The 13,464-nt window shown below is 41.2% G+C and overlaps 1 protein-coding gene across 2 annotated transcripts in view; it reads right to left on the reverse strand.

Moving 5' to 3' along the window:
* The window catches only part of ATRX (ATRX chromatin remodeler), a 70,399-nt gene that overhangs the window by 53,575 nt on the left and 3,360 nt on the right, over window positions 1–13,464 (reverse strand). For both annotated transcript variants that reach the window (XM_066559688.1, XM_066559687.1), the window contains exons 2-4: window positions 5,597–5,709; window positions 2,261–2,316; window positions 1,348–1,400 (exon numbers count right to left, since the gene is read on the reverse strand). In XM_066559688.1, the coding sequence (XP_066415785.1) occupies window positions 1,348–1,400; window positions 2,261–2,316; window positions 5,597–5,709 (222 nt within the window). The remainder of the gene's footprint in view (window positions 1–1,347; window positions 1,401–2,260; window positions 2,317–5,596; window positions 5,710–13,464) is intronic.

Below are 13,464 nucleotides of genomic sequence, written 5' to 3' on the forward strand. Positions count from 1 at the left end.
TAGGATTTCTCCCCTCTCATGTGAAATAGAAGTATATACTAATAAAATCTTTTTGTTGTAAAATCAAGGTGTGATGTATTTTTATGAAAGTCACAATTCCAGGAAAGAAGTCTAAATGAAACAGAGGTGAATGTCTGCTCATGAATTTTATCCATCATTCCAGGTTTAACAGGCAGCACAAAGAGAACACACAGATATTAGCACATTACAAAAAGCACCTTGGCAGAAGAGATGCTTGCAAGATAATGAAGGAAATGCAGAAAGAAATGAAAAAGCTGACTACTGAACAAAAGGATCAGCTGACAGAATTCCACACAAACAATTCAAACTGGTGAATTTCCTACGTCAGGATGGGGAGAAAATAATACAAAATATGGAGCAAATTTTTCAATAGTCTGAAGGCAATGCATGAACTACTGCAGGATACTGGTTTTGTCAATATAAGGTAGAATATGGTAAATGGATGAGTGAAAATTCCTTTAGTGATAAGAGAGGAAGCAAAACACAGGACTAAGGAAGTATAAACATTAAAAGAGTTCAGCAGGACACTCATGAGGGAGAAACTAAAGCCAAATATAAAATCACACTTGCAAATATGGCATCAAGACAAACATAAAAAGGAGACTGAAGAGTATCCATTCCAGCAGACATGGTAAAATAAAGCAACTTTGATTAAAAGGAGAGAGAAAAGAGATACAGGCTTCTAAAGAGCAGCACTAAGGCAGCTGTTGAAAGCTCAACTCCCTGCACTGTTCACTGGATTTAATAAAAATCACAGAGGACAGGGTTTGAGTGAGCACCAGCTGAGAGCAGGTGAGGAGGAATTGGACTGGACTAAGTCTGCTCTTACTTGGGACACAAATAATTTGTTTCCTGTAGGTTCAAGCAGTTGGTAAACAATTCACTCCATACTTTTTAGATCAAAGAAGGAAAAAGAAAAAGCAGGGGCACAGCAAATGGCAGTTTCTGCACAGGACAACTCAACAGCACAGTCTGATGCTGCACTCTCCCAATAGTGAAGCACATAAAATATTTTTTTCTGTATGACCCAAATTACATTTTGGGAAAAATCCTACATGTACAAATAGCAAGACTGAAGGAATTCTTGTATAAACTCCTTTGTCCTGAAGATAATAATCTTGTCTTTGTAAATAATAATCAAGCTTTAGCATCTTAACCTTTCATCCTGAGAAATGGTTTGAATTTTAAGTGCACTGTGAGGCATTTGTTTTACCAGCACTCCATAACTTCATGGATTTTTACCAAAAATATTTGACACTGCAGCCACTTTTCTATAGCTTCCCACACCCAAAAACTAATTTATTTGTTTTTATTTTCCAAACCAACCTTTTGGAACGGGATGATCCTAAGGATTTGGTTCTTTCTGAAGAACTACTTCCCTAGAAACAAGAAAAAAAGGTAAAAGTCAGTACATTTATATCCAAGGGAACTGTCAAAAAGCAATTTCTTGCATTAACTAGAAACAACTCAGAAATCACCAGTGCCCTTAAAAATTTAAAAATTATTTTAAAGAATTTAAAAATAATTTTTATTTTTAAATAATTTTAAAATAAGGAGAAGCAGTAAGTACAAGTGACAATTTCAACAGTCATGCCAGTTCAGTTCAACTGAATCTCTGGAGTTTCAGGTCAGAAGTCAGCAGCTCACACAGGTTTGGGAATGCTCCTCTTGGTGGGTGAAGAAACCATCCCCTGTCCAACACATCCTTGCAGAGGGCTCTGGCACTCAGCAGTGGCAGCAGCCTGCAGCCACAGACTGCCAGCAGAACAGACTCTTGGTGTGTGCCTGTTGTGCCAGAAAGCACTGGCTGCCTTCAGAGCAAAACTGATCCTTTCATTGTTTTTGCTCTCAGATCACAACTAGGGCTGGGCAGTTGAAAATACCTGAATTTTCAGCAGTAAAGGCAAACTAAGGCCTGACACTGGCACTTGTGTTTTCTCTAAAATGTTAAGATCTTGTCCACCAGAATGTCTCCAACAGGAGAACAGACAGAAGTAAGAAACACATGAAAAATTCCTGCTCAGTTTAGCACAGATCCAGTGTGCCCATTTTAATTTTTTTCAAAAGGAAACATCTTTGCCTAAAGAACAACTGTGATCTGAGTAACAGGGTGAAGGGGGATGATATTACTGGTGCTTCTGACAGTATTGTTGAAGTATTTATTGCAAAAGCAACAGAGTGAACTCAGCCACTGGGCACTAGACATGCAACTAGAATTCAAAAGCATTTTTATTCCTACCTCGTCCCTGTTGTTCTCCATTGAAGCTGGACTTCCTTTAGGTTCTCTACTTTTACCTGTGGACAGAAATTCAAGGAGTCCATTGAAATGCAAGGAACATCACAAGTTCTTCACACTGCACATCACAGCATCGTTTATGTTTCACCTGGACAGAGTTAAATGTGACTGGTGCACAACAGAAAAGACATTCCATGGTGTGGCATACATTTTACAGAAGTAATTCAGAAATCCCTTTCAGTTCAGTCCCTGGAGCCTTGCTGCTGGTGAAGAAATACTGAAGCACTGCAAGTGCAACTGCATGCAGAAATAATATCATTGGAGCATTTCTGCTGATCTCTAAGAATTTACCTACAGGTATTTTCTCTCACACATCTTGACATAAGAAACAAAGTATTAAATCTGGAATCATAGAACCACAGACAAAAATCCTGTTTGAACCAAGTTCTGGTGAGAATTCCTATTTCTTAAGCTTGGGAACTGTGGAATATAAAGCCTAAAGATTTGCAACCTATTGGCACCTACTCCAATCCACCAGTCTTGGAAATGGAAGGGAAAGTTTGGAGTTCAGTGAGTGAATGATTCTTGTATGAAATTGCTCCAAAAGTTTAGGAACAGCAGGATTTTAACAGATGCTACTGAGCAGGAAGTATAATTACAGGATACTTATCAGGATTATTTGTGATTTTTAACAGAAGACTACAAGTACTGCAACTTCTCTATCCTTAAACTTCAGTTTTGGGAACACCAATTTATTTCTATACTTTGAAAAAACTGAATCACTTGGAGAATTCAATGCTGGATATTTGACCTCTGCAGAACTGAGTGAATTGCAGGGAAAATCATCCAACCATTTCCACATGTGAAGGAGGAAATACAAAATGGAAGCAGACAATGTTTTTGGCCTGAAACTTCTCTGGAATATTACAGGCATTCCCTATTGTGAAGGAGGAACCTGAGATGTGCAAGGAGGGTGACATTTCTGCTCCTGACCAACTTTGCCCAAGTGATAAACCCATGGAAAATACCAGCTTGGAGAGCTTGGCAGAGCTTTCCCTGCTCTGGCAGCCCCAGTGAGTGCAGACTCTGCACTCACACTGCCAGCCTGATGCTCGTGTGCTATTCCAGCAGCAGCTGAACGTGCTGCAGGGCCAGTTTCTCCCTGTGCCCACTGCAGAGCCCCATGGCTGCAGCTCAGTGCTGACCTGGCTGCTCCTGCCCAGCCCCTCCAGGGCTGTCAGGGAGCACAGATTCCCCTGGGATTGCTGCTCCACTCTTGCAACAAGAGCAGGCTGGCTCTGGCTCTGCTGAGCTCTCTGCTGCTGGCAGCCATGCAGTGGGAAGGAGGGAGACATCCAGTTCCAGTGCAGAGGGGATAAAGAACATTATTGAGGCTATGAAGCAAGTATTGCTTCCTGTTTTAACTGACCTCTGTGTGTGGCAGGCACAAAAGTTATGGGGATGAATAATATCAGCTAATAGCCAAGTGATTTCTAACAGCCAGCCTTCCTGGGCCACACACAACCACCTTCATCATCATCATCTCCCTCTGTGGCCATGATCTTTTCTGAAAAATCCTTTCCTTTGGATTTTTCCTCCTGAGCAGCTGAGAGGCCTCAGGAACAAAATGCAAACAATGGTTATCTGCTGCTGTGGAATGCAACAGGGGCATCTGGGATTGGGCTCATGGGGTTGTTTCTAATTAATGGCCAATCACCACTGGCTCAGACTCTCTGTCCCAGTCACAAGCCTTTGTTATCATTCCTTCTTTTTCTATTCTTAGTCAGCCTTGTGATGAAATCCTTTCTTCTATTCTTTTAGTATATATATATTCGTTTTAATATAATATATATCATAAAATAATAAATCAGCTTTCTGAACCATGGAGTCAGATCCTCATCTCTCCCCTCAGCCTCAGACCCTGTGAACACGGACACATCCCTCCTCACATCACTCTACCCAACAGTTCACATATCCTCCAAATGCTGGAACAAAACAAGATCTATTACTAAATAAATCTGATTTGGCCCCAGTCACATCCATAACTTCTGCTCATAATGAGCACCCTCTGGATTAAAAAAAAAAAAAAAGCAAGCACAGTTGCTAAAGACATTTTTGTCTTAATGAAGAGAACATTGGGAAGGGAAGGAAATTTGCACAGTAAATTCTGGCATTTCCTAATATTTAATTGTTTAATCCTGACTCTTCAACTTTAATGTTCTTTTAGATCTCAAAACCAACACTAAAATATGTTTGCTATGAAATTTGCAAGTGTCTCCATTTCAAAGACAATCTGTGTTTTACAGCAAGGAACCAAATGCTAATTTTTAACTGCAGAGGATAAAGGGAGAATTCTTTTTCCCAGTGTGCTCCTCAGAAAAATTTCACTTTGAGATGCATCTACATCAGAGTTTATTTTACTGTTCTGCTGAAGCACCACATGAGCAGTTTCTTTTTCCTGTGCTAACAGTTCAGTTTGATGCTGACATGAGGAGGTGAGTGCCACAGGCAGCAGACTCTCTCTCTAAACAAAACATTAAAAGATAAAAACTGCATGCCAGAAAGCCCATGGAAGATATTACTTAAGCCAACAGGAGTTTGAAAATAAACTCTACTACAGCCAGCACACTCCTCTCCTGCACTCCACATCAACACAACTTTTAGCTAATTAAGCACTAGAGATTGAAAGGTTCTGCACCTGTATCCAGTCCAAGTGAAACTAATAAACAAATTTAACCAGTTAAATTTGGAAACAGATTTTATTCAGTACTAACATGAAATAATTTCAGTTTTAATCACTGTCATGGAAGTGTTTAAACTTTGTTGCCTATTTCTAACTTAGAAATAAAAATTTCCAATTTGGACCAAGTGTAGGACTCTAGTTTTGTTTTTTTTTAAGTATTATTTTCTTTCCAAATGTCTCTAGATTATATGTAAAAAGTCTTTTTCAATTACTGTAAAAGCATAATCTCCAGAACTTCTCCCACACCTACAAGGACTGCAAAAGCATTACTACAGCAGGAAAACCACTGCATTTATAAATTCAGGAACACTGAACAAGGAACTCCTAGCACAGCAAATACCTGTGTCTGATATCTCATGTTTCAGAGAAGGCAAATTACCAGAGGATTAGATTTTTTCACCTTTAGAAAGATTCAGAACTGAAATAAATACTGTATCAAAGGCCTATTGTGCATTTATCAAGCTAGCACCACTTAAATCACATTAAGACTTGGTATAATCACCCCAGTGAAGTGTGAGATAGTGAAATAACAACATCAAGTTATTTGACTTTAGAGTCACATATACACTGAAAATGAACATAAAATGTCTTTTTACCTATACTTTTGTTTTTAGATAATGCTGGAGGAGAGTTTGCGTCCTCAGATTCTTCTGATGAGTGAGCCAAGAAGTCATGGAGTTTCTGTACCAAAGTATTCAACTTGCTTTCACTGTTAAAATACAAGTAATATTCAGAGTTACCTACACATCTCACTCCAATTTATCAAGCTTGAAAGCTTATGTTTAATCTCAATTAATACACATCCACAAGAGATGTAAGCATTTGTTTCTGTATGAGTACATCAGAGCAATTAAAAAAATTGAATTTTTCTAAATAATAGGTGCAGCCTTATTGACAAACAGCATATAAAGTCTATTTGAAGGCATTTTCACTGTTTATATACAAGTATATTCAATACAATTGTTGAAAAATCCAAGCAAGTCTGAGTGGTAATGCTGCCATGACATGAAGACAGCAAAAAATTAATATTCTACTTGTCAGAAACCAGACAGGTAAGAATGATAAAATCTTTATTTTATCTTTAAAACTGTCACCTTTGGGATAAAAACCCAACTAGAACTAACAGAAGAGTTTCACCTGCTAACTTAGCCACAAACAGGTCCACTGAATATGCCAGTGAACGTGACAGGTCCATTGGATATGAAAGTTTGCTGATGCAAACCCTTTATTAAACCTACCATCCACATATATCCTGTGTGGTGTTCATTTGGTCAAGAAACAACCAGGCAGGACCAGATCATTCCTTGATCAGTTTGTTAGAGTGCTGCTGATTCATTCATAAACAATAATCCCCTGGCAGCTTTCTAGACACTTTCAGACCCCAGGACAATTCTGAGTACATTTACTGACCACAGCACAAAGCAGCATCTCGGTGCCAGGCCTGCCTTAAACAGCTGCTCCATTTCATAACCTCCGTGCTACCCCCGGCATTTCACATGGTTTATTTCTCCCAAACTCCAGCCATTTCCCAGGAAAGGCTTTTCCAGCCCCCTGACTGAGGCCAAAGGTGTTCAGGCCCTGCTCAGGAGGTGCCAGGAGCTGTTTGCTCCCTGCCCTCCTTATCAGCCCTCTGGAATCTGCAGCTGATCTGCCCTGACTCACCATCCCTTATCTGCTGCTCCAGATGCTTCTCCCACTCCTGACCTGCCCTATCCCCAGCAGAAGTGAGCCCAGATGAAGGATAAAGGCTTCCCACCCTTCCCACTGTTTGTTTCCCCATGAATTTCAAAATAGTCTTCTAATAGCAAGAAGAAATTACATTTTCTGTGCCTGTTTTATTGGTCCTAAGAACTTGTGAATACTCAACCTGAGCAGTCACCTTTACCATCACTACTGTTTCTCTGAACACATCAATTTATTAACTTCTGACTTTCAATTTGTTATTGCTAAAAAAAAATCTCATTTTATCCAAAGGACACGCAGCTGAGTGCTCTCCTGAGCTGTGAGTGAACATCCTCACATCAGTGCCACTGACTATTCCAACCAGTGAAAATAACCACAGAAAACAGCATAAACCATCCATTTAAAAAAAATCATCTGCTATTTCTTTAAATCACCTGAGGTACTCAAAATAAAACAAAATAGCACTTTGCAATGAAAAGATTTTCTGCATGAGTGAAGAGCACTTTTCTTTTGAGACTACATATGCACCATCAATCACTGGAGCAAGCCAAAAAGAGCAGAACAAAGCTCTTGAACTCTCAAGAGTACCTTAAAATTTTTCTCTCAATCTGTCCAAAAGTCTTTCCCTCTAATTACTGGACTCATGCTGCTATACAACTGCCAGCTCCCTGATCTTGGGCTTCCCTTTTTCTCAGGGATGGAAGGCATACTTGGAAAACATTACAGAAGATGATAATGGTACACTGCAGTCTTAACAGCTTGCACGCTCTCCTTTAGAAAGGAGATTTAATGACAATTTACTTGCATTAAGTGAAAAAAAAAATTAGAGTTGTTCAGAATTATTTGATAGTAAAAGCATATAAAGAGATTTTATATCCATTCCAGATGGTCTGAAGAAATAAAGCACATTTAGAAAGGCCACAAGAAAGTACATTTCTGGTAGTAAAAACAACAACAACAAAAAAGCCACACATGTGGAATTCTGCTCATTTAGTTTATAAATAACTTGTTTTGGTAACAGCATTTTAGAAAGAAAATGGGAGCTAGAGATGAGTTCAGTATTACTATTGTCAATAGAGAATGAATTCAGAATGGTATGCATGTGTCTTTGTGACTAATACTGGGAACATTATCTACTCCCATTCACTAACTCTTATCCTAACTAACGTGAAATTATCATTTTCAGAGCAAAGTGTTCTTGCTGACAACAAATCACAAAAGATAATAAACAAACTAAAACTAAAAAGTCTTCTGAACTTGCTTTTGCTCTTGATTATTCATCATTTTGTACCATAAGCCTTTGTTAAGGAATACCAGGTCAAATCTAAGTAAAGGTGTTACACTTATGAAATGTTAATTTAGGGCAAGGCTTCATCTGGTTTTGTACCAAAGCGATTTTATGTCATTCATTTATACTTGAGAAATAATAATCTATTATTTTTGTTTAAAGCTTCTACTGGAAAATTTTAGAAGAAATAAAACTTTAGAAGTTTAAAGCTTCTACTGCTTATTCTTTGCAGCAGACCCAGTCACTATTAAAATCATCACAACCTATAAATGTGTGGTTTTAATAAACACAGGAGCCTAAAAATGTAGAACCATCTCTGAAGCACTACTGAGGCAAACAGGCTCATCTACACAGACAGTCCCTGCACTATTTTATTTATTAGTGTGTTCACACTTGAGTTTTCTAAGCAAATGGCTTCCCCACCACTGTAGAGCTATTTCACCACTGTTCAGCCTAATTAAAACAGGACTGAAAGGGAAGGAGCCCTGCTATTATTGGTTTGGCCATGAACCTGATTTGTGACCTTGGGAGCTACCTTGGAACGTACCATTCCTTACCTACATTCAGAGCAAGTGCTGTTAAAGCAAAGAAGAAATGCCTGGCCCTTATATAGTAACAAAACATCCAGAGCAGACAAATTACCTATAAATGAGTCCATAAATAATTCGAATAAACAAAGAGCCAGACAGGTTGTGTCACAATCTAGACATAACACACTCCATTCCAAGTGGCTGTTGAGTGCTGTGCCCTGGATGTCCTTACCTGTACCAGGTTTGTGTGGCCAGGTTTTGGTAGTGGGGGGCTACAAAGGTGACAAACTTCAGTGCAGAGGTGCCAAAAGCTTCCCCCATGTCCAGCTGAGCCAACACCAGCCTGCTCCAAGAGGGACACGCTGCTGGCCAGGGCTGAGCCCATCAGCAGTGCCCATAGTGCCTCTGGCATTGTGTATTTGGGAGGGGGAAAACCTGCTGCAAAACAGCAGCTGGGAGAGAGGAGCCAGGATGTGCCAGCAGCAGCCCTGCAGACACTGGGGCCAGGGGAGAAGGAATTCAGGGTCAGAGCAGAGACCCAGCTGCAGCCCATGGAGTGATGCCTTGCATTTTAGTTTTCGTATTTTCCAAACTCTGTACTGCATTAGGATATAACTCTGAACTCCATACAAAATGTTAGCAAGTTCTCCTCACAGCTCAGGCACACAGAACAATCCTTTTCCAGCCCCAGAACCAAGGACACCATTGCAGCTCCAGGCCCAGAAAGTGCAAACAACAGAGAATTGAGGAGAGCAAACTGGGAGGGTGGGACTGCATCACCTGGAGCTGGAATTGGACAATTAACCCCAAAATGGATATGGACCAAAACTGATAAAAGTGTGAGAACTCATGAGCCTCATCCAGCTTGGGTGTAGCCCTGGCTGGGCTCTTGTGCTGCCCAAGGTGAATCCTGTGAAGACCTTTTAATAAATCCCTGCTTTATTCCTTTAACTCTGTCCAGCCTCTGCTCCAGGAGCTCCCAAGGTATCAGGAGGACCCCACAGGTGCTCAGGGTGATGCCAGAGGAGGCTGTGAGCCCACAGGAACCCTGTGCTGGAGCAGCCCCTTCCTGAGCCCTGTGGGATGGGAAAGGACCACGCTGGAGCAGTTCAGGAAGGGTTGCAGCCCATGGGAAGGACCCACATGGGAGAAGTCCATGGAGAGCCATCTCCCATGGGAGGGGCCCCACTCCCTGCCCTGCTCACCAGGAGGAGGCAGAGAATGAAGAAAAGTTGAACCTGGGAGAAAGGAAGGGATGGGGAGAAGGCATTTTAACACTGGGGATTTATTTCTCATTACTGTACTCTGATTTGACTGGCAATAAATTCAGCTGATTTCCCCAAGCAGAGTCTGTTTTGCCTGTGATGGCACTTGCTGGGTGATGTCCCTGTCCTTATCTCAATCTGAACTTGAACTTTTCATTGTCCCCTCCCTCCCCTGCCCAGCTGAGGAGGGGCAGTGACACAGTGGGAACCCACCAGGACCTCACCCCTGTGCCAGCTGCTGACTGTCCTTCCCCAAAGCAAACCACATCACCCTGGACAAACAAAATGTTAACAAACAGTGCTCATCTGGATCCAACCTGCCACACATTCACATGATCACATTTCTTCTGAAGGCAGGAGAGGTGATGGAAATTCATAACCAGGGATCCAACCTGCCACACATTCACATGATCACATTTCTTCTGAAGGCAGGAGAGGTGATGGAAATTCATAACCAGGGATCCAACCTGCCACACATTCACACGATCACATTTCTTCTGAAGGCAGGAGAGGTGATGGAAATTCACAACCAGGGAGGTGGAAGGAGCAGCACTGACCACTTCAGCAGCAAACCCAGGCACATTGGCTGTCCTCTGAAACTGCACTAAAACCCTCATTCTTGCACTCAGTTTCTGTTTGCTTTCCTAAGACATGTTAAAAGTGGAAGTGGGGAATGTCCCAGGTATTGCCAACATCTGGAACAGTAATGTGAAAGCTGCATTTTCTTTAAACAAACACCTCCCAACTAACATTCTAAACAAGTGTCCCTCGTGTGCATTTCAGTGGCTCCTGAAAGTGGCACAGGAGTCCTTTCCAGCTTTTATCTACCCCAATGTTGATAAAGATGCTTTTTTTAACCATATGTCTTGCTTAAATTCAACACTTGTCTAAGATTTTTCTATGTTTAAACTTTCCACATAGTTCCAGGCACGAGTTTTTTCAATTCATGTTTACAGTTGCTTCAGATTAAGTCTCGGTCATTTTTCACTTTTGAAACTGAAACACCACAGAACAACTATTAAGCAGACAAAATTAAACAATCCTTAGGAAAAATAATTAAAGCAAAATAAAACCAGATGTACTTTTAAACCGCTGGTCTGCAGACTGCCATCCTCTGCTTCAGACTGTATCCCTGTGTGAACAGCAGAAATCCAACAACCCACAGCAAAACTCTCAGTATTTTATTTAGGATGGTGAGAAGACAGACTACTCCTAAGCCTTGATATAATCAGGCCAGTATTCTGTCACCTGCTAATCTTCATAGAAGTTTTTCATGATGAGAAGGAAAAGGGTTAGAATTAGCCCAATTCAAAGAGTTCAGCTACAAGGGTAGAGCCTACATTGTTGTTTCACATAATATATGTCAATATTGTGGCTGAACACACATGAATGAAATAGCTTAAAGTTGTGGAAAAGAGTGAAAGAGGAAAAAATGTCCGGTAGGAGTTGTTTTATTTTCTAATCCCAATTTAAAAAATGAAGTGAACACACCATACCTGCCATGTCCTAAGAAACCTACTTCCGTCAGAAAAAAATATAAAACCAGAAAATAAAATCAGCCTGCCATTATATTACTTGGACAAGTAAAATATGATTTTATAATGGTGGGAAAACACAGCACTTCATCCCAGTGTTTGTTGTTTAACTCAACAATGGTTTTCTGCAGGCCAAAGCAAAATGACACTGTAAGTCCTAGATCAGATTCATATTTTGGACCTTACTTACAGTGGCACACCAATTCTGCCAAAGCAAGTGAGGTTTCACACTCAGGATTCTCACAATCTGGTTGTGCTGGCATGAAGCAGCTCTGCTGCCCAAGGACACAAACCCTCCCCCCTGCAGACACCTGATGCCATGCACACCCAGTGCTCCCCACACCACATCTCCACTCTGGAGATCCCCCAGCCCAGCACCCAGCACAGCACAGGCAGGAGCAGGAGGCCACCCAGGACAGTGCCCAGCCACAGCTGGAGGCCCCACAGTCTTGCTGGGTGAGCTGCCTGGGTATGACCATGATCACAGCACTGCTCTTGTGTCAGGAGGAACTGTCCCACACTGAACTGACCAGATCAGACACATCAGAAAATACCTGAACACTACAGCTCTGACTGGAAAGAGATGGAGGCACCCAGCACTTCATCAGAGATTCTGTACCCAACACTTTGTTAACACACACTCACTCTTTTACTCTGTTTAGAACTGACTTTTAATCCACAGGGGGTTAATCAAGTGATACCTGGTGCAGTTGAAGACACTCGATGATGTGGATGAAGTAATTTTGGAGCTTCAATACAGCATAACAGGTTCAGACAAGTAAACAGAATTATCTTCCTCCAGACACACAAGGGGAATGAGAAAGCAACAGTTCAAAGTCACTTAGAGACCCTTTATTCTGTTCAAGGAAGCTTACACAATTTCTTTCTGTTCACGTGCTGTGAGCTATCACACTTCATTCACTAAGGAGTGAAAACAAAAACTTTGTTTATAACTTGTTTCTTTAATGACATCTTCAAAAAACCCAAACAAGCAACATCATCACAAATCCACAAGGTGAAAGCAAGACAAACAATCTCATTGTTAGGGTGGTTTCAATGCCACACTGAAGTGTAACTTCAATGGTGAAATACCCTGCAAGCTGAGAAAGACTGAAGCTGCCACTTGAAAACCTAAACACAACATCTTCACCTTTATGAGACAAAAATCATGTGAAGTGCACACCTTTCTCTGTTGATTCAGGAAAGGAATCACCTTTATGAGACATCTTCACCTTTATGAGACAAAAATCATGTGAAGTGCACACCTTTCTCTGTTGATTCAGTCTAGCACATATAACACACAAACCGAGCTGTATTTAAAAGGAAAGGGGAGGGGAAGGGGAAGGTCCCATGACCAAGAGCATCAGGGACCCCTAACCCCAAAAATGCCTTTTGCTTCATTTGCCTTCTGCTCCCTGGAGCTGATCACAGGTTCTCAACCAAACTTCCTTCAGTACCAACTCTGCTGAGAATCAAAACCTGGCCCTTCATTCTCCCACATAGTCCCAATCACAGCTGCCACAGCTTTGAGGGTTGTAGCTCATCCCAAGCACAGGTTTTCATCTGACAAGACAAAAGCCACCTCAGTCTCAAATTTATTGCCTCTTTTTAGTCTTGCTTTACATGACAGATGCATTTGCCCAACAAAGCTTCTAGGCTGAACCTATTAAAACCTACAGTTGGACCCACTCAGATAGAAATTTCTACAACTATGCAGCTTTTGGACTTGCAAATGAACTGCTTCAATGGCACTGCAGCTGACATTGGGCAGCAACCTGTGTCATCAACTTCTTGATTTTTTCAAGGTTTCACTCCTTTTCTAACAAAAAACCCCAGCACAAATCAATCCATCACCCACCCTGAGTGACAACCACATCTCATCACAGACTGTGAAAGCTTTATGCTCCTCCTTTAGTAAATAAATCAGGACACTTCACCTCTTTTAAAGTCAACTTAAACCCTTCCATTATATTTGCTATTAAATTTCTACCATTTCTTCTTTCTCCTGCTGCCACAGCAAGGGAACAACCTGCCACTGACCCATCCATGAACTCATCCATGTCTCCAAATCACCTGCAGGCACGACCTGAGCTCCAGCAGTACAAAATGGGATTTCATGAGGTTCAGCACTATCCTTAGGCTTTCCCTTTAGAAAAGACACTT

The sequence above is a fragment of the Molothrus aeneus genome, chromosome 14 (assembly GCF_037042795.1).
Source record: "Molothrus aeneus isolate 106 chromosome 14, BPBGC_Maene_1.0, whole genome shotgun sequence".
NCBI classification, from domain to species: domain Eukaryota; kingdom Metazoa; phylum Chordata; class Aves; order Passeriformes; family Icteridae; genus Molothrus; species Molothrus aeneus.